General features: G+C 33.4%; 2 protein-coding genes and 1 long non-coding RNA gene across 5 annotated transcripts; 1 reads left to right on the top strand and 2 right to left on the bottom strand.

Moving 5' to 3' along the window:
- LOC128191658 (uncharacterized) lies at nt 1-27,502 on the top strand. Of its 3 annotated transcripts, none has more exons than XM_052863842.1 (3): nt 1-218; nt 26,483-26,647; nt 27,175-27,502. In XM_052863842.1, exons 1-3 carry the CDS (start codon nt 146-148, stop codon nt 27,426-27,428), a joined length of 492 nt encoding a protein of 163 aa, XP_052719802.1. In that variant the 5' UTR covers nt 1-145; the 3' UTR covers nt 27,429-27,502. The 3 variants fall into 3 exon arrangements, 2 of the variants coding, with proteins under 2 accessions (XP_052719802.1, XP_052719801.1); XR_008244448.1 differs by lacking the exon at nt 1-218 and adding an exon at nt 9,049-9,146; XM_052863841.1 differs by lacking the exon at nt 1-218 and adding an exon at nt 24,681-25,049.
- On the bottom strand, nt 2,330-7,211 carry LOC128191661 (uncharacterized). Its single transcript, XR_008244449.1, has 4 exons — nt 6,496-7,211; nt 6,247-6,375; nt 6,051-6,111; nt 2,330-2,764 (listed from the first exon to the last, which is right to left on the bottom strand). It is a non-coding gene; the product is annotated as an uncharacterized LOC128191661 (long non-coding RNA).
- On the bottom strand, nt 15,587-18,978 carry LOC128191660 (uncharacterized). The gene is made up of 3 exons (XM_052863843.1): nt 18,792-18,978; nt 16,711-16,749; nt 15,587-15,950 (listed from the first exon to the last, which is right to left on the bottom strand). Exons 1-3 carry the CDS (start codon nt 18,970-18,972, stop codon nt 15,859-15,861), a joined length of 312 nt encoding a protein of 103 aa, XP_052719803.1. The 5' UTR covers nt 18,973-18,978; the 3' UTR covers nt 15,587-15,858.
- Nucleotides 27,503-27,662: the final 160 nt, after the last annotated feature.

The raw sequence follows: 27,662 nt of genomic DNA, 5'->3' as shown, positions 1-27,662 counted from the left end.
ATCAAAAAATCTAATCAAAAATAAACAAAACGTTCTGCATGGTCAATTGTGTCAACTCACAGAACAACTCTGGATTTTTTAGGGGTTTTCGGCAGAAATAGCAAACTGTCAATAGAAAAAATTCACGATCAATGCAAGAACACTTATGATTTCTACGAGTTCAAAATCGTCTAATATTCGTTTGCTGCAGTGGAGGACTGAAGTTTTCGGCCATAAAGGTCAGTTGTATAAAGTACTTCTGCATCACATTGCATTTCTCATTTTAGTGGAATTTTTTTTATTTATTTTTTTGACATACATCAGAAAATTTCGCATGTACGTGAGGTTTTTTTTCTTGTTTCTGAAAAGAGGAATATTACCGTTTACAGTAATCATTCCTCAAATGGGTAACTGTGCCAAACCTATTTTAAAGAGATCATTACAGTATGAAAATAGCCACGGCCATCAAGAACTTTAAAGCAAAAAAAAATAACAATTTAAGTTACACTTTCCTGTAAACTACCGCGTTATCTAAGATTGGAGACTTCAATGGCGTGTAGTTTATTTTTCTTTAAACATGGTGTAATAAAAACTTTGATAGTTTTGCAAATATTTTTAAACAATGTAGTACAGTTGTCTTCTATCTTCTATTATCATTTGTCTTAACTTTTGTACCATTCTTATATTCATGTAGCGTTTTAAATAATTTGATTTTACCTAGCAAATACAGAGTAATTTAAAATTAGGAATTAATACATTTTAATAATTCTGTTCTTGCACTTGACAACTTGTGCCCAAATTAAACCTTTTAAACAAACTTAATTACTTTTAACTGTTATGGATTTCCATACCAGTGTCACCGCCGATTTTTTTGGTTTTTTTTATTGAAAGGCGGGCCGTTATTGAGTTGTTAAATGTTTGCAGACTTATGTACATGTAATAATAAGGTGAATATTTTTTTCAGCGTAACTAATTTGATTGACAATATGAGCGATTGTTTTTGCAATAAACTCCACATCCAGTAACAACAATTTTCTTCTATTTTTACTTTTTCTTCGTTTTACTGTGATCTTTATAGCTTACAAAAAATTTGTGGTAAACAGCTTGAAGAGGGCAAGATCTGCAAAGGTGTAACAACCATATTATTTTGTAGCATGATTTATCATTGTTTTTCGGTAAAATAACGATGTTTGTCAAGGTAAGATGTCTAGACTCTCTGTATTAATATAAACAGTAATCTCGTCCCGAAATATATTCGCGTGATTAAAGAATACAATATTTTGGTATCCAACAAGATCTAATACAACGATCAAATAGTTATCGTTAGACCTGTATAAATCAATATTTTTAACTTACATTGTAAATGTACATTAATATGTATAGGTATAAATCTAAGATTGATTGAATTTATAAATTTCTTTGACAATAAAACACAATATAAAGTTCTTTGTCACCCCTTCAAATACAACTTTCAATATTACAATACAAACTAAATATCAAAAAAGAGGAAACTATTGAAATAACACCCAGTCGTGTGTATGTTACGAAAATAAATTCGTACATCTGTCATACCATTCATATCCCTAAAAGCGTTAATAAACTAAGAAGTGAAAACCCACACAATTCATACAAGGGAAAATAATTAAATTACGAGTAATGTTTTTATGATATTAAATCACATTGATATATATTGATATAATTACCGAGGTATCGTCATAACTAACGGGAGTGAATTACCCGAGATTCCTCGACGTTACATTTGGTCTTATTTATAGTTCCATGCATCATTTAAACCCTTTTGTTTCATTAATTCCCCAATCACAACTCCCTCTATTGCCTTTCGATAATACATATCGTCAAAACGCCGTTATTCACGTGTTTCAGTTCTCCCATCTTGTTTACTGCTTTCCCCATAACGGCGGGTTTGTATAGCATGCGGTATGACGTCATAACGGCCGAGCCCGATGCCTTAAATAACGAGCTCAGCTGTTTGCACGGAAGTTGGTTTGATCTGCCACGGCAGATCAGACGGTCGAGTCCACTTCTGGACAACATCCACACATTGGAAATGACCATAGAAATATCCCGTTGGGTAAATGCTTGATAATTTAGGGACTGGGAGCTGATGAAATAATCTAATTTTATAAATCAATTTATTATATTTAAGTACATGTATATAGGCTACAGGGGAAAGATTGTATAGGAACGGTACTCCCGCACGGTTAAGTGAGATTTAGAGCTATATTTATTAAGGGTTTTGGCTATTTGTAATATTTGTATTTTATCCCATCAGGTTGAGAATTCATTTATGTTATATTGACACTCCCAGAGTCTTGGGACTATCCTCATTTAATAAACTGAAATATCTATATTTTATTTGAATCCTGACTTTGAGTTTTTTTTGGTACCAATATACAGATTTGGGAGACCCACAAGTTGCGTTTCACAACATCCCGGGTTATATATAAAACCCATGTTCAGTAAAATATAATTTATAAGCGGGACAGTTTTTAAAAAACGCAACATTGGTGTCAGAAGTGGGATATTTTTTTATTCCCAATATATCTGATTGGACAAAGAAGATAAAACTCAAAATAACATTTTTTTAGTAGTAATTTTTCTATCAATTTTTGTGTAAAAATGTCCCGGGAGAATAGTCCATTAGGAGATTCCGGTGAGATAATCTTCAATCCAAGATCAGTTGGGATAAGTGAAGATGCATCTCAAGGGGGGAGTGACTTCAGAAATTCTTGTTCTCCCGATTTACCATCAGCTCCCACAGCGTCTGAAAATGTAAATGAATTATTGTTAAAAGCTATTGAAACAATGAATAGGGATGTGTTTTGCATGAAACAAGATTTGGGTGAAGAATTGTCCCACATTAGGGAAACGTCCCGAGGTTTACAAGAGAGAATTAGGATGCTGGAAAAAATGTTAATGTAAATTCCCAGTCAGAGTATGGGAGACATACAGAACATGTAAATCCCAGGCATTTACCATTTGTAGGGGCAGGGGAAAGTTTCCACTGTGACAGAGTCCCGTACGCCCCATTTCAAAGGGTCAATAGAAACGAAAATAGTCGTCAAAATATGGTGTTCAATCCAAAGCCCACAGTATCTCTAAAACCTCAAACATATGATGGGTCTGAAGATTTTGAAGAATATTTATCCCAATTCAAAATACTGGTTGATTTGCATGGGTGGGATTATTGTACCATATCCCTTTATCTGGCCAGTAGTCTTACTGGGAGTGCTAGAGCAGTATTGGGAGAGCTAACTGAAACTCAAATAAGGGACTTCGATTCCCTAGTCAGAGTTCTCAGCATGCGCTATGGGTCAGTGGAAAGATCAGAAATGTTCAGGGCAAAACTGAAAAATAGAGTAATGGGAACCAAAGAATCTCTATCGGAACTATCCCAGTCTATTAAAAAGTTACTCCGTCAAGCCTATCCTACAGGTGACCCAAACTTGTTGAACATTTTGGCACTTGATCATTTTATAGATGCTCTCCCAGATCCTAACATGCGGTTACGGCTCAGAAAATCCCGGGTAAGAGATATAGGGGAGGCCGGAATTATGGCAATAAGATTGGAAACGTACAAAATGGCAGATGCCCAGAGGCAAAGACCAATAAACGTTGTTTCTTCCCATGCCCCAAAAGATGAAAATAAAGAAATTATATCTCTCCTGAAGAACATTCAGGATACCCTTAGTCAAACAAACCAGAACTCCCAAAATTTTGGTAGACTTCCACAAATGCAGAGAAATCCCAGTTTCAGAAATTGTGACAATGGGAGAAGTTATCAAAATAGGTATAATGGGGGAAATAATCAGTTCAGAAACCATAATATGGGAATCCCTCAGTGGAAAAACCATAGGTTTAATGACAGCTATCACTCTCAAAATAGAGACCAGTCAAACGCTCAAACGTCGGGTTTAAGGAGCGAAAGTCGGCGTCCTATGGGAACAAGCCTCGGAAACAGTCAATAAAGAAAACTAAATGGGAAGATCCGGTATCAAGAGATAAGAAAACAGAGTGTACAAATGAAAATGAAAGTATAGAGAAGAGTAAAAATAATCCCATCTCTACACTTCCTAAGTCAGTTCCCAAGAGCATAATAGTGGGAGATGTAAAACAAGGCAATGAAGGAATTTTTATAACAGGAAAGACTGGGAATGCTAATACAACAATTTTAGTGGATACCGGATCAAGTGTGACAATTATTAACCCCAAATTATTAAGAGAAGTAGATTTAGAAAATAGATCAGATTTAGTTATAATTGAAAGTAGCCTTAGATTGAAATCAGCTTAGGGAGATGACATCCCAGTAGTGGGAGAGTATACACTCAGTATTTTTCTTGGAAATTTGGAATATTTCCACAATGTAGTCATAGCGGAAATTGAAAATAGTTGTATATTAGGAGTTGACTTTATGTCAAAGTTTGCTTGTAGTATTTGCATGAAGCAGACATTATTTAGGATACAGGGAGTAGAGATCCCTTATTTTAGTGACAAATCAGAGATTAAGGAATGTAGCAGAATTGTTTTATCAGAGGATTTAGTTGTTCCTCCTAATTGTGAATTCGTAGCACCCGCTAGAGTAGAGAGCCCTAATTTTTATAGAGGGCCAGCTATTGTTGAACCAGTAGAGAAATTTATGGAGAAGAAAAATGTACTTGTGGCAAAGTCATTAGTTAAGGTGTCAGGGGAGAGTGTCCCATTACGATTTTTGAATTTTAGTTGTGAGAGTTTAAAACTTTACAAAGGGAGTGTGGTAGCTACAATTGAAAGAGTTGAAGACGTAGATGTAGAAAATGCTGATACAGAAGTAGTTATGTCAGTGTGTTATAGAGATGAGGGGGGTCCCTCGGCTTTACCAGATCATTTAGAACAGATTATTGACAAGGTTTATGAGAGCATAAGTGTGGAAGAGAAGCAAAAATTAGCAAATTTTTTGAAAGATTACCAATCAAGTTTTTCATGTTCATCATCAGATATGGGAAAGACAGACTTAGTTAAACATTCAAACATTCCATCAATACGAGTAATGCAAGACCCATTAAACAACCCCCTAGGCGTATTCCCTTAGCCAAAATGGCCGAAGTGAGAAGGGAGATAGATGATATGTTAGAAAGGGAAGTTATTGAGACATCAGACAGTCCATGGAGTTCTCCAATAGTCCTTGTTAAGAAAAAGGACGGGACAATCCGGTTCTGTATAGACTATAGAAAAATAAATGATGTCACTGTTAAGGATTGCTATCCTATACCTAGAATTGATACTACGTTAGATGCGTTGTCTGGAGCAAAATGGTTCTCCACTATAGATTTAAAGAGTGGGTATTGGCAGGTGGAGATGAAACCTGAAGATAAGCCCAAAACTGCTTTTTCAATCCCGGGGGGTGGTCATTGGCAATTTTTGAAAATGCCATTCGGCTTGTGTAATGCCGGAGCCACTTTAGAGAGATTAATGGAGAGAGTATTGTCTAACCTCTCCTGGAAGGTCTGTTTGGTGTATTTAGATGACATTATTATATTGTCCAAAACTTTTGATGAACATTTAGAGAATCTGACACAAGTTTTTGAGAGGTTAAAGGGTGCAAATTTAAAAATGAACCCAAAGAAATGTATTCTTTTACAAAAAGAGGTATCCTGTTTAGGAGATACTGTTAGTGAGGAAGGGGTTATACATGTAGTAGCTACTGACCCTCCACAAATAGAAGAAATCAAGCACGAGCCTATTCATAGAAGTATTAATGAAGTACCCAGTCATCGAGGTCCTTGCTTGTACCATTGGAACCTTATCGATAAAGCTAGACCATTGTATAACTTGATGGAGAAAAACATTGAATTTGTGTGGAACAAAGACTGTAATAAAGCCTTCGACAAATTCAGGAGAGCCTTGATAAGTACTCCCTTCAGCATACCCCAAGGAGGAAAAATTGTCTACCCTAGATACGGATTTAAAAGCGGATTTAAACTGAATAAAGACTGTGTGATAATTTTTCAGAAACATTGAATCCATTTCATATTTTAAAAAAAAATTCCAGGACTGAAGTATTCGTGAAGTACCATTAGGAAGTGTCTGTCATCAGGAACAGCTGAGGATGGATCTTCCAGGAGTTGGAATATTCTGCAAGTGAAATGAAACAATGGTGATATGATATATTACATGTTTATTATTACCTGTGATACTATTTGTATATGTGTTGATATTATTGATGATTTGTTTTATATGTATTGTTATGTTGAAAACAAGTATAATTACCTTTTTCTACGTTAGGAAAGAAATTCACTTGAGATCAGATGGTTGATTCCATTCGAGGACGAATGCTTTACAGGGGAGGGAGCAGTGTTACGAAAATAAATTCGTACATCTGTCATACCATTCATATCCCTAAAAGCGTTAATAAACTAAGAAGTGAAAACCCACACAATTCATACAAGGGAAAATAATTCAATTATGAGTAATGTTTTTATGATATTAAATCACATTGATATATATTGATATAATTACCGAGGTATCGTCATAACTAACGGGAGTGAATTACCCGAGTTTCCTCGACGATACATTTGGTCTTATTTATAGTTCCATGCATCATTTAAACCCTTTCGTTTCATTAATTCCCCAATCACAACTCCCTCTATTGCCTTTTGATAATACATATCGTCAAAACGCCGTTATTCACGTGTTTCAGTTCTCCCATCTTGTTTACTGCTTTCCCCATAACGGCGGGTTTGTATAGCATGCGGTATGACGTCATAACGGCCGAGCCCGATGCCTTAAATAACGAGCTCAGCTGTTTGCACGGAAGTTGGTTTGATCTGCCACGGCAGATCAGACGGTCGAGTCCACTTCTGGACAACATCCACACATTGGAAATGACCATGGAAATATCCCGTTGGGTAAATGCTTGATAATTTAGGGACTGGGAGCTGATGAAATAATCTAATTTTATAAATCAATTTATTATATTTAAGTACATGTATATAGGCTACAGGGGAAAGATTGTATAGGAACGGTACTCCCGCACGGTTAAGTGAGATTTAGAGCTATATTTATTAAGGGTTTTGGCTATTTGTAATATTTGTATTTTAATCCCATCAAGTTGAGAATTCATTTATGTTATATTTACACTCCCAGAGTCTTGGGACTATCCTCATTTAATAAACTGAAATATCTATATTTTATTTGAATCCTGACGTTGAGTTTTCTTTGTTACCAATATACAGATTTGGGAGACCCACAAGTTGCGTTTCACAACATCCCGGGTTATATATAAAACACAAGTTCAGTAAAATATAATTCATAAGCGGGACAGTTTTAAAAAACGCAACATGTATACAAATTGTAACGATCCATTCCAATCCGCAATACTTCAGACTGCATTTCTCTTTTTGGACTGGATCCTAATATTGTGGACAAAATTTACACAGAAAAGGCCATACCGATGCTGGCTCCTGATGGTTCGATTGGAAAAAAAACATTAAAGATCGATGAAATCATACTACGATGATTTTATGATCATAACAAAGTATAAATGATTTTTACACCTTATAAACGTCCTTACTTGTGATTGGGGCTTCTTTCGGTTTAATTGTTTTTGCACAATCGAGACAACTATTACTAGAATCAATGCGGAGTTCATTAGCCGATGTAGTGTCCAATATGACAGATGTTGTATCGTTCGAAAGTACATGAAACCCTATTTCTAGGTCAAATTTAAGTTCACACCAGTTCTCTTTAAAACCCACTTTTCTGTTTCCTTGGCCGCCCAGTCTTGCTCAGTTCAACCAAAAAAGATCGTCTTTGCATGTAGGTAAAGGGTTAGTAGAGACTTTGAATGAAAGTTCTATGTCAAGTGCAAATTTCTGTAGTTGGAAGTTATGGTCAAAGCAAAGTTCTCAAAAATTCTTTTCATCATTTAGTCAAAGATGTCATGCCAATCACCCTGTATAGTTTAAGGGAGTACTTAGTAATCTAGACAAAATTCAATTCAATAGTTAAGCAAAAGCGTTTAATATGTAGGTGTATCACAGTTTAAAAGTAGTAAAAAAAACAATTAAAAAACATTTTACGTGTACTCAATGTTTGAAATATAAGTATGCAAGATACAAATTTTGACGGGGGTTGATAACCAGAGTGACAATATATTGCTTGACGCGAGGCTTTTAGATAAATATCATTATAGTATTTCTTTTTAAACTAAAATTAGAAACAATGAAAAAATTATATTTTAATCAAGAAGTTGTTACATGCAAAACGATATCATTTAATTTCATTTTTGCACCTATATACGCAACAAACTAAAATTCAGTTTGAACTGTTGTTTTTACTTTTATTAGACATGCTTGCATTTAGATACATGTACTTGTATTTTGAACAAGATGCATATAGATATAAATTTGATTTGATCGGCTTACCTTTAGAAAGATCTGAACGTTGTGGTTTTCGTGCTGGTTTTCCGAAAACACACATTAAGAACAGGCTTTATAGGAGAATTATTTCGAGAAATTTCATTTCGGCAATTTAAAGCTGTCATGCATTTTTGGAAACTACACCAGTGTGTTCCTTTTATATTTTGTCTTTGCACCGACAGAACAACCCGTGCTTTTAGGAAATCGTTAATTGTCACTGAAACGTCCTCCAATATTTAAGTGCTCTTGCGGTCTGTTGTTTTCAATATTTAATAGCGTGAATATAAATTTTTTGATAAGAAAATGAAAAGAAACCAATATAAACTAGGTCAAATATTCTAATTTGTTATTAAAAATCTGGAGTCAGAAATTAGAGTATATAAAAATGTGTATGTATGTGAAAAGCAGCCTTACACGTAAATGGTTTCAGACCCTCGATGACAGTGGTTTATCAAGACAAGATTAGCAATTATTTCTTTTTGTCTGTTTATATTTGATTTGAGTGACATATAAATAAGTTACACATTGGATTGATGCCAACACCTGGACCCTCATTGACAACAGGAGGCACATCAAAGAGAAAATAATGACTGCAAAATCAGATAGACTGTTGGGAAATATAGTTATTAATAAGAATATTCTGAAGCCAACAAGGAAACGAAACGAAAACTTAGGTAGGGTAGAAGATCATATTTAGACAAAATCAAATATGGCAGAGACAACAGGCCAAAAAGGAAGATCCAGTTTAAGGTAACCGTTCTCTAGTTTGACCCCGACGGCAGTTCAACTATTTAATTCGATGCAAGTAAAACTGATTACGATAATCACTTTGAGAGTATTGCATAAGCAATACTGAAACGTGGCCGCCCCTTCTGGCAACCCAAGTTTTCAAACAATTGTAGTTTTATGTAGAAGAAATCAGTTACAAATCACCTTAGTCACTCAGAAGTCCAATTACCATTCGTCTTTGTCCGTCGTCTGACGTGCGTAGATCGTTAAATATTTTTAATTTTAAACTTTTAAAAACCTGAAGGGCACATTAATACCATTTTGGTTTTAAGCATCTCAAGGAAAAGAGAAATCGAACTTGTTAAATATATGACCTTATCACCCCGGGGCCTCATGGGCGGATCCAAAAAGGTAATAAAGAAAAAACCTAATGCACGGTTATAATATAATGTCCATGAAACTCTTTTTAAAAAATTGTGAAATTCATGGCCCCGTGTCAGGGGATCAGACTCCAGGGCGGGACTAATAGGTTATATATTAAAAATGTATCATGTCTCTCATATATATTTGAGAAAAACTAAATGAATGAAAAGGATGTCCTAAAATTGAGATATTCATACCTAGTGTTATGATTTAATTTAGTGAAACTGTATTTTATCTTACAAATGTTCTTATCAACTGGCCGGTCTGATCAGAAGTTGATGTGGCTGCAGAATAAAAGTTCAGTTTGGAGAGCATTTAAGGAATTTTATCGGAATTTAAGGATGTAAGTAGCGTGCGTTTGATGTGAGATTTTAAAAGATTAGTACGAATGTTTCTTGACTTGTTGCAATACTGCTGTTGTCATAGGCAAAATCCCATCGTGAGCCCTGGACCGGTAAATGTCGTAGTAAAAATAAACTGGCGACTTCGAGAGAGTAATGACGTATATCTCCGCTATTTTAAGACCCATCAACTTGAAACTCGGCATGAGTATACCTCAGACATTACTTTTCTGAAAAATACATGCATATTGCGAGTGTTGCAATAAATTTTTAGGTTTTTGAAGCGAGCTGGTAGTTTTTTATCTGGGTCAGAGTTCGACCCCTTTCTTTATTTGTGGTTTCATTGAAATTAATGTTAAAACGGACTTGGCCCCTGTGATTTAGTGAAAATATATGAAATCATAGAAATGTTTTTGTCTATTCCAATAAATATTTGAGAAATAGAAAATGCATGATTATGATGTAAAACCTTTTACCAAATTGTGAAGTTCATGGCTCCTGGGTGAGGGCTAAAGGCTCAAAGGTGGGGCGTACATGGTCATATAGTGAAAATGTCTTAAATCTTAGAAGAATATCATTTCTCTGTCTCTATATTGATTTAATAACACCTTGTCAAATATTGATTTTTTTGCAAATTTGGGGATATCAATACAATACTGGGCGAACTACATAGCAGAAAAACACGTTCGTGCGAAAGTCGGAGAACGCAGTGCTAAATACCATGTCCTTAAGTTTTTACATGATCTTGAAAAAAAGATGGTGCATTCGATTTTGCAGGCGTCTAAGATAAATAAATGATACAAGGTCACGGTTTAAGTACATTAGCCTGAGTATACTTTTGTTTATTTGATATTGTTTAGTTCGTGAACCCCTCGTAATATATCCCTAACACTCTTAAAAGTACCTTGTTAATTTTCATAAATAGAAAAATACTTACTTTCCCACCATGCATTTGAAATATGCATCGTTATTTAATTTATGCTTCTAATTTGAAAGGGGGCAACCAGGGATGTCAATAAAGTTAAAAAGATTATGCCTTTTCTTCAAGTTTATTTTAAAATTCATTCCAGCAGATAAAAAATATTGAAAACTTATTTCATCAAGGAAATATCCAAACTTTTTAGGACTCACTTCAAAGAAAATAATTTGATACATAATAAGATTATAAACCAAAGTTTGATCTTTTAGTTATACATGCATATACTAGATCTTATTTTCACTTACATGTACGAATATGTCAGCAAAACAGATACAAAGTGTTGGGTAAACTGACACCTTGTTGACAAGATATACCCATAATATTATAATTGATTTCCCATATCCAGCAAATTCGCGCTGTTCTATTTCCGCTCTATTTTTCGCATTTTAAATAGTTTTAATTTATAATTCAGAAACAAGTAGGTAGGAAAAATTATATAACCATCCGCAAAAATTTATTTATGCACCGCCTAAAAATTTTGGCTGCAAGAAATAATAATTTTATTACTTAATCGCTCGTCCGCTCGTTCCTTTTTTCACTGGATGTCCGACGAACAAGAAATTATATTTGTGTTGCCTGAAAATAAATTGTTTAAAGTTGAATGTTTCCATCATTGGGCCAATATTATACTAGAAAAGTTGAATATACAAAATTATTATTCAAACTTAAGGCACATTGTAGAGGCCAGACCTATTAATCACGTCAATTGACGTCAATTAAAATATTACTTATACACCTTACTCATAACTGTGCCAGTTCTTAATCCAGATGTTGGATTTCTGTTGACAGATGCTACATTTCTGGAGCACATCTCGGTGTAAAAGAGACTGAATATATGGGCTTAAACATCATCTAAAAAAGGCGTATGGTGAATAAATACCTGAACTATTCAAAACATAGGCAGTAAATGAAGTTTATTATATGCAGTGTCTTCTGCAACCTCTGAGGAAGAGGCTCTTCACTTTTGAGCTTTTTTCCTTTTCTTGCTACAAATTAATTACATTTGTTAATTTTCATTTCATAAATAGTTTAGCATTATCAAAATTTTGAATAATAAAAAGAATTAAACAATGTATTTGATTTAAAAATATATCTTTTCCTTAGTTTTGGGTCCAAGAAATCCATGGTCTTCCCTTCATTCCGTGAAAAATATGCAGAATCTCCATTTTTCACCCCGTTCTTGAAATGGAAAGAACATTTCCTGTCATTCTGTGATCGGCTCGTCTTAATGTATTAAATGTGACATATGAATATGTTGTAATTGTACAAGATTTCATTATTTAAAGGACGTTATTATTCAATCTTAATCAGAAATCAGAAGTATGTTAAAGACAGCGTTACTCGGAGAGAGCAACGTTAAAAAATTTGGTAGATTTTATGATGGTTTTTTGGGCGTGCATGTTGAATGTCGTTTTTATGGTGCTGGAGGAATGAGAGCGGATAGAATGGGTCAGAGGGTTGGTTGTGAATTGATAGAATTTCACACAGAAACTGTTTGTGTGTCTAGGTGGAAACGACATCAGTATGAATTCCTGTCCACGACAGACTTTTCAGGATGTTATCGAAGTAGTAAACATTCTTACTAACAATGGTACCAAAAACGTGTATATCGGCGTCATTATGACAAGGGGACAGTTTCCCAGATCACCAGGCCTGACGAAAAAAATTTCGACAAGAAAAGAAAACCAATCAACAAACACTTGAAAAAGAAATACGGATGATTCTTCGTGTCATTTAGTGACATTCATGGACCACTAAGATGAGAATAAAGACTAAAGTGCACCTAAACACCGGTGTTAAGACTGAGAAAATTGGGAGAAGCAATTTCACTAATAGCTAAATAGTTAAAACAACAAAGTAATCATCGTGTTGTTTTTAGAATTAATGGCACGTGTAGAGGTATCCATTAAAGTATCTCACTATATATCATTATTGATACATACATGTATGGGGTATGTAGTGTCGATAATTTGAAAACTGTTTAATATCTGATGAACTATTTAATTGTTAAGTATACAGTTATGAATTAGAATAGGCTGACTTTTATAAATTCATGTTCGAATTGAGACAAAGATTATCATGATTTCATCATGCGTTATAAATAATCTATGCTTCATATCTGTAGCTTTCATTAACATTTAAGCAATGGTAATATATTCAAATTCAATCTTTCAAAGTTCTACGAACAATCTATAAAGTACATGTATCTACCAGTTTTCCTTATATTTTAGACGTACAAAAATCCTTATCAAATTGATTTACAACTTTTCATATTGTGTTTTTAAGAAATAACCAATTCGCTTAGCAAACAATGAACTTCGAAAGTGTGATATGGTTATCCATTTAAAAGGTAGTCTACAAATTGTGTTTTGATAAAAAAAAATAATAGAGAATTAAAATAAATGAATATAAACTACGCCTTAATTAAGTATCCTACCTTTCTTAGTCGCTCGATCCCTATGAGGTAATCAAAATGCCCACCCCCACACCGGCAGAGAGAACAAATGTAATCCTCAGGAATAAAAAATTGAGAGTTTCTTTAGTCACTTTTTCACATTGCGAAACTTGTTTGATGAGAAAATAACTGAATGAGAACCTGCTTTTATAATACCAACGTCTAATAATTTAAGTTCTCATTTTTTAATTAATAATTAAATACTTTACTAAAAAACTGTAATGAATTTTAAAAATCAATGAATAATAAGCACTGAAAAAGTTGTATATTGAACATTTTTATTCAAATATATATAAAATCCTTTTGGGTCCTTTTGGGGTCCTGTTGGGTAAATCGACGTACTGTTACTGAATTGTTTTCCTAGATTTTGTGGTGATTTTGAAGTACAAAAAAATACATTTTTCAATGTTAAAATGCTCCGCCAAAAATAAAGCTTACCTACTTATGTTTTAAACGCAGTTCTACTTTAAGCAGCTGTTTGGGAAATTTTACAATTTTGATAATTTTAGTGATTGTGAATGATTTTGCATTGTTGGCAATGAAAATCGTATGTGCCTGCACGGTTTTTATCTACCTGTAAAGAGATATGTGACTTATGCTACCTGCCGTCTGCTTTATTTCAATAAACTTAAGGTGAAGAAAGGACGATAACTTTGGTTTGACTTTGGTTTGAAAATAAATTTACTATTTTCATTCGGTTGATAACACATTTCTGATGTTAAATGAAATTTGAGAGTCAGTCATAGAGCTATAAGTAAGATACCCTGCTCACAATTCTTTGTCATGTAAACAAGGCTCGTGCCCTGTTTTTGATTACATCGGCTCAATATACCAGTAAAAATAAATCCAAGCTGCTTTGTCTATGTTCGTGTTCACTTTAGGCATAAATAAGCAGTTCCTAACGTTGAACACATTCAATTAGGGCAAAAGCTTGATTTTTCACTTAAACATTTAAAATGTAAACAAAGACTTTGTTTACATAGCAAAAAAAACTCAATGATTGACACTCAAATTTTGGTTGCCTATTAAAAATGCTTTTCTCAAGCATTGTAAACACTAAAATCGGAAAAATAATTTTTGACTAAAATAGCGACCATGCCCCTTTAATATTGTCTAGTAATAAATACTATTAATATATCTTTGACTGTATTTAATGTATCATTTACTGCATTATTATACTTACAAAAAGTTATTGATCCTTTACATTACAATTTTTATTTGATGACACTTGCTATCTATTATGTCATGATACAGCGAACAATGTCTGACTCGTTATGAAAGTCACAGTGTATGACTAACAGATTGAAATAAGAATTGCCCTAAAAGTGTGTCAATAAAGCAACAAAAAATGAAATGTATCAAGCAGATTCAATATTTATATTGACAACGTAAAAAAAATGAAAGTTTAAAGTATGAAAGAAACTTACTTTAATAAAGCATTGATCAGATATTGTCCATTTTTAAAAAGGCAGAATTATAAACAAAAACTAAAGTGATATTTTTGTGGTGTGGTGGTGGTGAATATTGTATTGGCTCAACAATTATAGTACATTTTAAGAACACAATTCAAAACTATACTTACTTTTAGGACAAACGTTATTCGGGTCACAAGAGTTTCAACTCACCAGATACATGTACACTGTATAATCACTTCCGAATGAAATGATGATTTTTACAGTTGCAAATGTTATTTGTGTTGAATTAGTATTAATTGTTATTTCATTGAATTCATATAAAACCACGGAAGCGGCAAACTTTAAAAATGGCAAGAATTTTCAAAATTTTGTTTTGAATCATGGATTGATATTCGAGATCAACAGAGTATTTAGGATTTTTTGTGCATCAAGTTGTATCCAAGACCATTCCTGTCTTTTCTTTTCATTATCACCATGCAAAGCGAAAATGTCGAGCCCACGAAACATTAATGTTGACAAGTGATGCTGGAACATACGAAGAGGGATGATTGAATTACAATCATACAATAAATGGTATGTGCATCGATGTGGGTCTTTCAGCTTTCCAATGTTTTTTTCCTGTAACAAAAATTTGTTTCCATAGGACTTTTTGAAAATTTTCCGTAAGAGACCAATTTAATTGTTTCACGTTACGAATATAATCAGCTGGTTGTTATAAAATGAAGGTGGTATGGGACATCTGTCGATATTAATGGGGATTAAAGTACATTATATTTTAAATACTTTCACCAACTTATATTTTAAAATATTTAACCAAAAAATAACTTTAAAAAAAGTTAAGTCACAAGTTGGCGATATTTGAGATTTTTTATAGTTCTCCTTTGATTGCAATTTTCTTGCATGTTAACATATTTATCTTGCATGTCGACATGTTTGATAGAAAATAACTTGCACACAAGGGGCAGAGATATGCCACCATAAGTATCAAAGAGTATTACGCTTTGATCTGCAATTCACAGTATTCACGATTTAATTTTGTAATGTTTGGTTTTTTTATTTCCTTCAACGAAGACATCCAAAACACGTGATGCGAATTATGTTGTAGTCTACACCACGGAAGCTATCTGGCACAATAGATCGCTCTGCATCTATACCAGGCGGTGTAGCTGGGTAACTCGTCACAGTATACACAAAGAGGATCTTGAATAACAGCTGTGATAGAAAAACAAACATTTTTTCAGCTTAACTCTAAGGTGGAATAACACATCTGGAAAAAGTCACTCAAATTAACAGTAATTTGTTTGATAATGAAAGATTTAATGATAAATAAACTGTACAAATGTCAAATAAGCGAAAAATTTGCAGTTTGAGGATAAAAAATGAATATCTAAAATATTTATTCTAGTAGGTAACAACAAAAGCCCTGCGGGATTCGAACTCGGGATCTACGGATCACATGTCCGACACCTTATCCACTCGACTATGGAGTAAGTTACATATTTCAGTGCATAAAATCGTTTTAATAAAACGAAATGTCGTTTCGATCAGCGGTCAGCCATTTTGTGATGATGTATTATTCGATCTTAAAGCAATATGAGTTGTTTTTTTAGGGTTTGTTGTATCCTTATGTTGGTTAACTTTCATGTAAAATAACATTAAACGAATTCCTTTTAATATGTAAAATTGACATGTACATGTATATAATATGGAAGATATAACACAATGCTTTTTTTTTTATAAAATATCTTCCACTAGAACCTACAAATAGTTTTGAGACAGATATATTATAATAAACGACGTTAATGCGCTAGATGTATAGTTGTCATTTGAGTGGTGAACTGGGAATTGACAATAAGACTACCGATATGCAAAGTACAGCCCATAATGATTTGAAATGTATAAGTCTATCACATTAACAACAATTTTGATATTTTCTATCGTCAGTAACGACGAAGATTGATGCATTACTGACCGTAAAATTGTAACTTTGGAGGGTTTGCCAAGTCCATTTCTGCAACAACAAAAAATATCCGTCACGATTCCAATTAAATAATTGTTAGATAGTTTTCTCCATTGTAAAAATGAAAAAGCCTTTGTCTATAGTTTTTTAAAAAGCCAATTCTAATCCTGTTTACCGCACGTATAATACAGAAGTAATTAAATTTGAAAACTATTTGCCAACCTTTCATAAAAGGTACATTTTTGCACATTTTCGTCAAATAAATACTGGTGACCAGTAGTTGTCTGTTATATTAATTTTAAATTTTAAAAAATATGATGTGTGAAAATTACTGTCAACTGAAACTACAAACTTAAGCTTAATATACTGTAGGATTGTTGATTCATTTTTATCTCACCTCAGCCGAAAGTTAAAGTAAGCTTTCTGATCACCTGTTGTCATCTTCAGTTGTTGACAGATTAAAAAAACCACTTCAATATTTGGTGATGGTGTGTCATTTTTGTTAGTAAACAAGTTTGGGTTTTCGGACTTTGAATTTACCGTAGCGACCGAGATAACACTAGAAGAGTTCCAAAAATAAATCGAGGGAAAGTGAATGATACCATGAGTTTTGAACACCATGAGCAAAGTTCAAACTTTTTCAGAGTAATTCTTCATTCAAGTAAGACCACAGGGGCCAAGCTCGTTTTAACATTAATTTTAATGTAGTAACCATAAATAAAGAAAGGGGTCGAACTCTGACCCAGATAAAAAACTACCAGCTCGCTTCAAAAGCCTTATAAATCAATTATTTTTTATAACACTTGCAATATGCATGTATTTTTCAGAAAAGTAATGTCTAAGATATACTCGTACCGAGTTTCAAGTTGATGGGTCTTAAAATAGCGGAGATATACGTCATTATTCTCTCGAAGTCGCCAGTTTATTTTTACTCGGACATTTACCGGTCCAAGGCTCACGATGGGATTTTGCCTATGACAACAGCAGTATTGCAACAAGTCGAGAAACATTCGCACTAATTTTTTAAAATCTCACATCAAACGCACGCTACTTACATCCTTAAATTCCGATTAAATTCCTTAAATACTCTCCAAACTGAACTTTTATTCGGCAGCCACATTGACTTCTGACAGGGCCAGCCATTTTGACGTCTTCTAGAAAAACTGATTCTGATTGGACCATCAGGAATATTAACCAATGAAATTGAGTTTAACATTTTCTATCACAATGGCCGGTCTGGTCAGAAGTCAATGAAATGAATGAAAGTGACAGGGAAGAAGCCCAATTTTAAAGGTGCTAATGTTAAATACTAATAAGCAATAAAAATTTAATTCATAAATCCATGTTTCGGCAGAACTTACTTGATTTCCTACACATTTTACCTTGGTGTAAACAGAATCGACTGTTTGAAATTACGTAAGTGCACGTATCTAGTATTTAAAAGGCAATAAAATTGTTGTTTTGTTATTTTAAAAGCTTAATACTAGTTCATATAAAAATCGTGGCGAATCATGAATTTTAGCGCTCAGGAGCAGTTTCGTCAAAGGCGCAAAAATTTGCATCTTCGAATTCGCTAGACAAGGGTTTTTGGTCCACTCCGCTCCCTTTTGGTGGCTCTCATTACGAAAACTCGGTTATGTGGTGGCGCTATCTAGCGAATAAGTTGAGTTGAACCAGTTGCAAATTTACAACTGAATAAAACAACGGGTTATACATTGTATGTTACACGCTTCGCGACTATTTCTATCAATAATGAAAATATAATACATGGGTCGAATATTCTATTTATTAATTTTATGTTGTTAAAAATGAGATTTGAAAACAAGTGCTTATTTAAGCTGGCAATACTAGGATTTTAATGACTTTTACCCCTCTGAATGAGTATAAGTGCTTAAGTGCTCTGTGGATCGAAATGTCAGCTTAAACATTCGTCTACATTTTCTAAATCGAAATGTGTATAGCACCACTTTCAGATTAAAAGATTTGTTTCAAAAAACTTATTGGTATTGATCGTTTTATCAATAAATTTCAGCAAAGTTAAATATTTAACCATTGTTTGAAGAAGAATACTGCGAAGAATAAATATTTCTGACCATCAATAAAGTCTCCATCATCCTCATTCGTGTCGACTCCAGGATACGTTAACGTATTACTCGGTCTCAAACGCTGCAACTCATTCTTGTTGTCATCCTTCTTAGCACGAAGGGTAATTTCTAAGCACGTTACTGTTACACAAATGGTGCAGAAAGACAAGAGGACAAAGTGTGTCCGCATAATGACTGTCAGACAATGTACTGAGGAAGGGTTCCTTGGTCTTGAACTTTGTTTGGGGGTTTACGAGTCATTGATATGTGTAAGATAATAAACTATTTCCTTATTGAATATTGGAAGATTGATCTCCCTCATTCATTCTCTCTCTCTTTCTTTCTCAATCTCTCTCTCTCTAAGTGGATAATGTTAATATTGACAATAATACGATTGCTCTAAGTCACCTTGTCGATACATTTTACTGTTTATTTATTTTTTTAGCAGTTGTTTCATGTTCTATAAGGAAGGAATGTTAAACATTTCAGTCATTCGTTCTAAGCCTTTCTTCCAATACAAACAAAGGCTTTGCTCAATTACACTAGTATACTTCCCATCAATAGGAAAAAAATGATGTTTGTTGAACTTTGTTCTTAAATACCCGAACATTTGGTATCTTGTTTTTGTTTGATTTTGTATTAGGTTAAAAAAATTTAATCTTTTATTAAGAATCTCTATGAAGTGCAAACTACACACTCAATATTATTATTTAACGTCTCCAAACCTCAGCCACAATGTATTTTTGTTTTATAATTAAAATTTTATTTATCCTTCAAACTTTATAAATGATATTGAAAAGGAATTTTTCATGGTATCCATGCATTTCACGGAGTTATTGAATTTTTAGCAACGATGGATATAATGCAATAAATATACAACTTAGAAAAAACGGTAGTACCGGTGCCTCGAACCCCCTTAGGTCTATGTAGTACATGTAGGTCTTCGTGCAGCCGTGAAGCCAAAAAGTTCGTAAAATGGCTGTGTGTACTATTAACGCTACAAGACTAAATTAATTTTTCTATATAAAAGACAAGTTTATGGTACCAATAAAAAAAATTCCGGATAATTTAGAGTTATTGAACATTGCAGAGGATCGGAGGTCGATTATCCCGTGTAAAATGTATAAAGTTATCAATATGTAATATAATTGTAAATAAACAAATGTAATTGTGAGTTGTTTAAGGGCTATTGCAAAAGGAAAATTACCATACACTTCATATGATATTTTTATTAAGAATGCATTCTTTTGGAAGCCCGTTGGTGCCACTTAAACTAATATTTTATCTGGCGGCCGCCACTTATTATCTGGCAGTCGCCACATAATTATATCGCGGCTGCAAAATAAACCTGTCTTCCTGATGCGTGCGTATGTTTTAATTGTAGCTTTTTAGGGAGTTGCATGTGGATAAACTCTAATTAATTAGTTTTATTTAAAATTTCTGAAACTTGACATTAAATATCATTTGCAGAGCTTAAGTTTTGAAAAACTGGTGGAGTTGAATGTATAGTAGACTTTGTTAAAATCTAGAATGATTTATATATTACTTTGTGCCTTGTTTTATACATGTATATTGTAAAAACTTTTTAAACGGAACTAAACACTCGTTCAGAAAATCTTAACATTAAAAAACCTTAACTTGAGAGGACTGTTATGTAAACATGTATAAGTAAAGGAACGTACTATATGTTTTAATTTTGGTATCAGAATTAACCAACACAGATTAAAGTCAGTTTTATTGACCACGACAGCTAGTACAGGCAATTTTATCACGAGATCGGATCCTGCTATGACGTTATAAGGAAAAACTAGGATAAATGTGTACTAGCATTCGTGCCCATAAAAATGAAATTATTTAACTGACTGTGTTGATAAACTCTTATTCCAAATCGCATGGAAGACAGTACAATAAAAAGATCGTGATCGGCCACAGTCTCTGTGGGTAAAAAACGTATGGTCAGTTAAGAGACTTTATATGAATGACATGACTGATGGTCAGCATACCATGTTCATGCGTGAGAACACATTGGATAAAAAAAAAACAAACAACAGAAAGACTGGTATTACTTAATTTAATTCTTTCCTAAGAGTTTTTAAAATATGACTACAAGTTATATATAACAAAATAAGGGGTATAACAAGGACAGCTTGCATTTTCATTATATTCTTATAATGAAAATAATCATGCATGTAATCTAGCTTTCGACATGTTTATTTCGTGGTGTATAAACATTCCTTTGTAGGTAAACACCGTATGAAAATACAGAGCTGCTGCTGTGTCAACATCCGTCTTCTCAACCAAATATAAATACATTAACACTCATAACTATCTGGCGGCCGCCAGAAAAAATATTTTTCCTACGTGGCACCAACGGACTTCCGTACTTTTGCATATAAGGTTGTGATTATCTATAGGAATATACGTACCACGGTACTAATTATACCCCCCGCAAACGAAGTTTCGGGGGGTATATAGGAATCACCTTGTCCGTCCGTCCGTCTGTCTGTTCAATTTGTGTCCGGTCCATATCTTTCTTATGGAGAAACATTGGAAGTTTTTACTTCACACAAAAATTGATTATTACCCAAGGGTGTGTCGTGACTTTGAACCAAGGTCATTTAGGCAATGTCAAGGACAGAAAAAGTGCAAAATTCGTGTCCGGTCCATATCTTTCTTATAGAGAATCATTGGAAGGTCTTACTTCACACAAAGATTGCTTATGACCTACGGGTGTATCATGGCCTTGACCCAAGGTCATTTGGTCAAAATCAAGGTCACTGACAGAAAAGTGCAAAATTCGTGTCCGGTCCATATCTTTTTAATGGAGAAACATTTATAGTTCTTACTTCACACAAAGTTTGCTTATGACCTAATGGTGTGTTATGACCTTGAACCAAGGTCATTCGGGCGAGATCAAGGTCACTGACATTTAAAGTGCAAAATTTGTGTCCCGTCCATATCTTTCTTATGGACAAACATTGGAAGTTCTCAGTTCACACAAAGGCTGCTTATGATCTAAGGGTGTGTCATGACCTTGACCCAAGGTCATTTGGGCAAGGCCAAGGTCACTGGCAGAAAAGTGCAAAATTCAATTCCAGTCCATATCTTTCTAATGGACAAATATTGGAAGTTCTTAATTCACATCAAGATTGCTTATTACCTGAGGGTGTGTCATTACCTTGAGCCAAGGTCAATTGAGGAAGTTCAAGGTCATTGTTAAAAAAAAAATCGGGCTTAGTATACCAATAATTCAAAATGTTTATATTAAATGGCTGCTTGACATGTGGAATTTTGTTTGATTCAAGTCATGTTTGTTAACATATGGATTCAAATATCCTCATGCATCAACAGTTAACTTGAACTAAAATGGAATTTACAGAATAGAAATTGGTTTGTGTACTCATATGTACTGATTGTGTACTCACTGTACTGAACAGTTTTAAAAATCAAAGGCCGGAACGGCCACAAAGGCGTCGAGCTGACATTTTCTTTTATATAGAATGATATCAATAATTTGGATTTCTGTACTAATATATATAGTCGTTAATCAAATAATATTAGAATAAAAAAGGAAATAAATTACGTTTTGTGCTGTTTCAAAAATAATAATCAGTATATTTCGTTATAAAATAGGTAGTGATGAGTTTATAATACAATAACTCATCATGGTTACAAAAATCGAAGAAATTTCAAAGTTAAAAAAAAATTATTATTTTCTTTCTGCTTTAAAAAGTCTTTGCTCATTTCACAGGCTCAAAATTTGAATACATTAACAGTGGGCCCCTTATTATAAAAATAAAACATACTTTTATTTATTTCAATTCCCGTTTGAAACAAGATTACCTATGCTATGGTTGTTTACAAACAAATCATCAACACGTGCTATCTAAAATGCTCGACCAAACCAACTGCATTATCGTGTTTATTAATTGAAACAAAATCTCTTGATAAGTTTATCGCTTACAATTATTTTAGAGACCATGCCCGATAACAAATACATTTACATATCAAATTTTATTTCTATCGGGCACAGTCTCCAATCATAATGTAAGCGATAAACTTAAATAATATTTTAGTGAATGTTTACATTGCACCTTATTGTATTCATCCGCCATTTCTTGATTAAGCAAATTTATACTAATGCAATGAGTTGTCAATAACCAGGGAGGCAATGTTGGTTTTTTTGTACACAATTTAGTTGAATAAAAGGAATACAAATCTTGTAATACGTTTAATACTTCAAGGAACTTATTTTTTATGCGCATTAAAAAGGCGGTGCAGTGCATGAATTTTTGGACGATTCCCAATCCAGACGATCGCTAGAAGGCTGCCGAGCATTAACTCGACGCCTTAAAAATAGAGCAGTTGTTATTTATAGAAAATGAACGGTGAAATAGATTCATCCAATATTTTCTACAATAGAAAAAATACATGAGTTATGACTTTTTTTCTTAGCGGGGGGGGGGGGGGGTATCAATTGTGAGCTTGGTCTCAGTACCTCTAGTTTTAGTCTACAGTATTCTGGTGCAGATTCAGGTACGTTATGAACTCCAAATTCAAAACGATTTCATGTAAATTTATTGCTACACAATAGGGATTCTAAACCTATTGACGTTTATTTACACCTACATGAACGCATTCATGTGTAAGAATGCAGTCCCCATGATAATAGTCTTTTCGATAAATGCGGGTAATTAACAAATTGGCAATTATAGGGTTTCTGATATCGAATGAATTTCTGCAGAAGATGTTCATTTAACATGTAAATATACGTGGAAAACATTTGATTATTTTGTATATTCATATAAGAGCGGGGGTATCACTGATACGCATTGACTCAAATATATCTTTTAGGCGTAATCTCTAGACATCAACATTAACTCTTAATTTTTTTTCTGTAAGCAATGAGATTCAAAAATGTTCTTGTGTACCCTTTGTTATAACATTCACCTCGACCTTCATTCTTACATTAAAGGGGCATGGTCACGATTTTGGTCAGAAAATAATTATTCCGAATTTAATGTTTACAATGCTTCAGCAAAGCATTTTGAATAGGCAACCAAAATTTGAGGGTCTTTCGTGGAGTTATTAGCAGGTTACAGAGCTTACAATTCTTTGCTAAACAAAGCTTTTGTTTCAATTTTAAATGTTGAAATGAAAATGTCAGTTTTAGACCTATAATGAATGTGTTAAACGTTAAGAACTGTTTCTTCGTGCTTAAAATGAAGAAGAAGAGAGTAAATCAGCTTGAAAAAGATTTTCGTTAATGGTATATTGATCCTATGTAAACAAAAACAGGGCATGCGCCTTGTTTACATGTCAAAGAATTGAGATCTGTATCTTGCTTATAGCTCGACGACTGACTCAAATTTCATATATCATTAGAAATGCATTCCTAGAGCATAGTGTATAATAAAAACAGAATGTGACCAAAATCGGGACCATGCCTTGTTAAGTTTAAGGAAACGAGAGTATGATATATGTGCTAAGATGCCCATGTGGAATTAAATAATTTGATATTTTGATTTTAAGAAAATCATGCTTAACCTGAATTACGTTGTTAATATACCTGAATGTTGAGTTAAAGGCCACAGCGACTGATTAATGTTTTTCACGTATATAAGTTTTTATATAAATTCGATTTCACATGAATATAGAAATAGGTCTGCTAACAATGGTGCACAATTGGTACCCATGGGAATTCCAATGAAACTTTGTTTAGCTTGGTATGAATAGGCCTTTTAACTTCTGATAAGGCTTTGATTTGATTTTGTCAATTTTTACTCAAAACTTAAAGTGACGTTTGCTTTAAATGAGGTTTATTGATCCCAGATTCAATTGATCGAAAACATGAAACCTGACATAATCAAGATACAAAAGTTTGGGACAAAACAGTTTTATAGTCAGACGCTACCAGCAGGGACTCTCCAAATATAATTAATTTAAATCAGACGATGATAACTACAGTTACAGCTGTTGCATTGGTATCAGTCGTTGTTTTATCGCTATCAAAGTCACAAGAAATCACAGCAAACTTCAAATGTAACAAGACTTTTCAAAATCTTGTGTTGAATCATGGACTGATATTCGAGATCAATAGAGCATCTAGGATTCATTGTGCATCAAGTTGTATTGAAAATCATTTGTGTATTTCTTTTAATTTTCACCATGGAACGCAAAAATGTCGAGGCTATGAAACATTAATGTTGACACGTGATGCTGGAACATATGAAGAAGGGTGGCTATATTACTTTCATACGATAAATGGTTTGTACAGCAATGTAAAGTTTAAGAATAAATAAGTCCCCGACTGTTTTCAAATATGCAACGCCTTTTCACTATGTCCATTTTTTTCTCAAAATACTATTCGAAAAAATCTCGAAATGTACCAGTTTATTGTTTTATTATTTCATATTTCAATACAATGGAGTCACCATGAAAGTAACATACTGTTAATATTTGATAGCTAGATATTTTTCTTAAAGAGACAGTACAGCTGAAAACATATGTGTGAATAATTCATTAACAAGATTTACCTATTGTATCGTTAGGAATAAGACATAACGTTCGTTGTAATACATGAAGTTGAAATACATAAAAAAATCCCTTTCCGAACTTAATTAAAGTAAATATGAGCTTCTGAAAATTTAAGGGTCGTACAAGCCGGAATAATCTTATCTCGTTTATTTTTACCACGTGGACTTTGATTGTCAGTAATTTACACGTGCTGAAAACATCAAGATCTTCGTCCTACTACGGTCATCATGGTATACGAGGTTAATGGGCACTCTCTAAACGGTACACATCCTCACTTAATCGATAATTTATAAATGGTTTACCAATTTCGGTTCATTTAAAATTGAACAGACATAAATATGTCAAATAACCCCTCAGGGACCTCATTTACAAAAATGAATTTACTAGGTTGTATCAACTTCTATGATTAACACGAAAAATACAAGCTCAAAATAATAATTGTGGTTATTTTAAAAACTTTGAACAATTATTACCTGGGAGAAGTAGAAAAGACATATTTTTATCAACAAACATGTCCAGGAGAATCTTCGCGAGCCCTGCATGTGCTTTGTTTACAGTAAATACGCATGCGTACAAGTACAGAAGGTTGAACCCCGTAACACGTTGCGATGTAAATATGTGTTAGGTTATACGTAATTATTCATTTTAATGAAATAATTAGATTTCTGAAATTTTATACATTCATTAGAAGTACAAAAATACCGAACCCGATCGGAAAAAAAATTCAACTCGGTTTTTGATATGATTCGCCCTACTGTCTCTTAAAATATAATCAGCTGGTTGTTATAAAATTAAGGTTGTATGGAACATATGTCAATATTAATGAGAATAAAAGTACATTATAATTGAAATACTTTCACCAACTTAGAAATTTTAAATTTTACAATATTTTACCCAAAAAAAACTTTTAAAAATATTTGTAGAGGTAAAAATTGTAAAAATCCCCAGCGGGATTCGAACTCATGACCTACAGATTCGTAGTAAACCCTCTAAACCACTGCGGCACGCTGATAGGTGATAAAGTTAGGAAAGAAACTACTTATAATAATACACCTGGTTTTATTGTATATTTCGATAAACAATATATATGTCACAACATGGAAGTGTCCCATCCACCTCAATAAATTTTAAATGTATTGATGATAGATATTTTTCCTTTGTAGGATTCTGCCCAAATATGTATGCTTTCAGCAGGCTATATAACTATTGCTTGGGATACGAAGGACAGTTTCTGGCTGCCGATGGATTTCACAAGTGTCATGAAAAAGGAGGACAATTACCCCTTATACGAGGAGAGGCAGAGATGAGATTTGCTAGTTTGTTAGCTGGTATGTGAATTCAAATTATGTACCCGCACTACCAATAATATATCAATGTGCTCCGAATAGACCTAAGAACAATGTGCATTTTAGCTTTCACTTCCAGAAAAGCTAGATGTTATCCTGCGCGAGCGCGGGAACTAATACTTTACAGCTTAAACATAAATTACACAATACTAAAATGTTGAACTATATTTTTTTTTTCATTTTCGTTATAATGTGTCCGAAATTTTTCTTAATTGCTTTTTTAACCTATTCTTTAAAAAAAACTTCATGTCTGGATATTTAGATATGCGGCAAAGGATGAAAAAAGTAAATTGAATTAAATGATATATACATGTACGTAGCATGAATTCGTCTTGTTCCAGTTGAGTAGAAAATGATAACAATTATTTTTTTTTTCAAATCTAGGGCGTCGTATCTCTAAGAAGTCATGTTTAATAAAATTAGCCCTCTTCATATATTTTGGTTACAATTCTATATTAACCTTAACTTCTAATAATGTTTTATGCATATTTATTTTACTACTTTTACAGCAAACTTCAAAAATCTTTCACGATTATCCAATAGAGACCTAATGATACAAGGATCCTTTGACAATACTGATATGAAATGGAAAGATGATATCAAAAACATCCTGCCTTTTACTGTGTTTCTCCCTGGAAACGAAATTCCAACGAATACAGAACGTTATCTCTATCTAAGGAAACCCCTTTCATTAGAAAGCTATGTCATGCATCACCGTAAGGGAGAAACATACAAAGCCATCGTTGTTTGCATGGTTAACTAGATTATGCACACGTACGTGAATTAAGTAACCACTTTGTTTGCTCTCTCTCTCTTTCTCTCTCTCACTCTCTCTCTCAATAAACAAGAAAATCTACTTCTGGTGATATATCTCCAATATCTCAAGTAGTCTTCTTTTAAACAAATGTTTTCGCCTGGAGATCCCAGAAACGAAACTTACATCGATGATAGACATTTGATAGAAGATTTGTTTAACCACTTTTATTTTGTCAACCGT

This window comes from Crassostrea angulata, chromosome 7 (assembly GCF_025612915.1).
Source record: "Crassostrea angulata isolate pt1a10 chromosome 7, ASM2561291v2, whole genome shotgun sequence".
Lineage (NCBI taxonomy): Eukaryota > Metazoa > Mollusca > Bivalvia > Ostreida > Ostreidae > Magallana > Magallana angulata.
This window is presented reverse-complemented; position numbering and strand designations above follow the sequence as displayed.

Bases quoted from the DNA above. Each gene is read 5' to 3' on its own strand.
- LOC128191660 (XM_052863843.1), bottom strand. From the start codon at position 18,972: ATGCGGACACACTTTGTCCTCTTGTCTTTCTGCACCATTTGTGTAACA. The intron at 16,750-18,791 runs GTCAGAAATATT...TTGTTGTTGCAG, and splicing joins TGATGGAGACTTTATTGATG to AAATGGACTTGGCAAACCCT. The intron at 15,951-16,710 runs GTCAGTAATGCA...TTTCTATCACAG, and splicing joins TCCAAAGTTACAATTTTACG to CTGTTATTCAAGATCCTCTT.
- LOC128191658 (XM_052863841.1), top strand. From the start codon at position 24,737: ATGATAACTACAGTTACAGCTGTTGCATTGGTATCAGTCGTTGTTTTA. The intron at 25,050-26,482 runs GTTTGTACAGCA...TTTCCTTTGTAG, and splicing joins TTACTTTCATACGATAAATG to GATTCTGCCCAAATATGTAT. The intron at 26,648-27,174 runs GTATGTGAATTC...CTACTTTTACAG, and splicing joins ATTTGCTAGTTTGTTAGCTG to CAAACTTCAAAAATCTTTCA.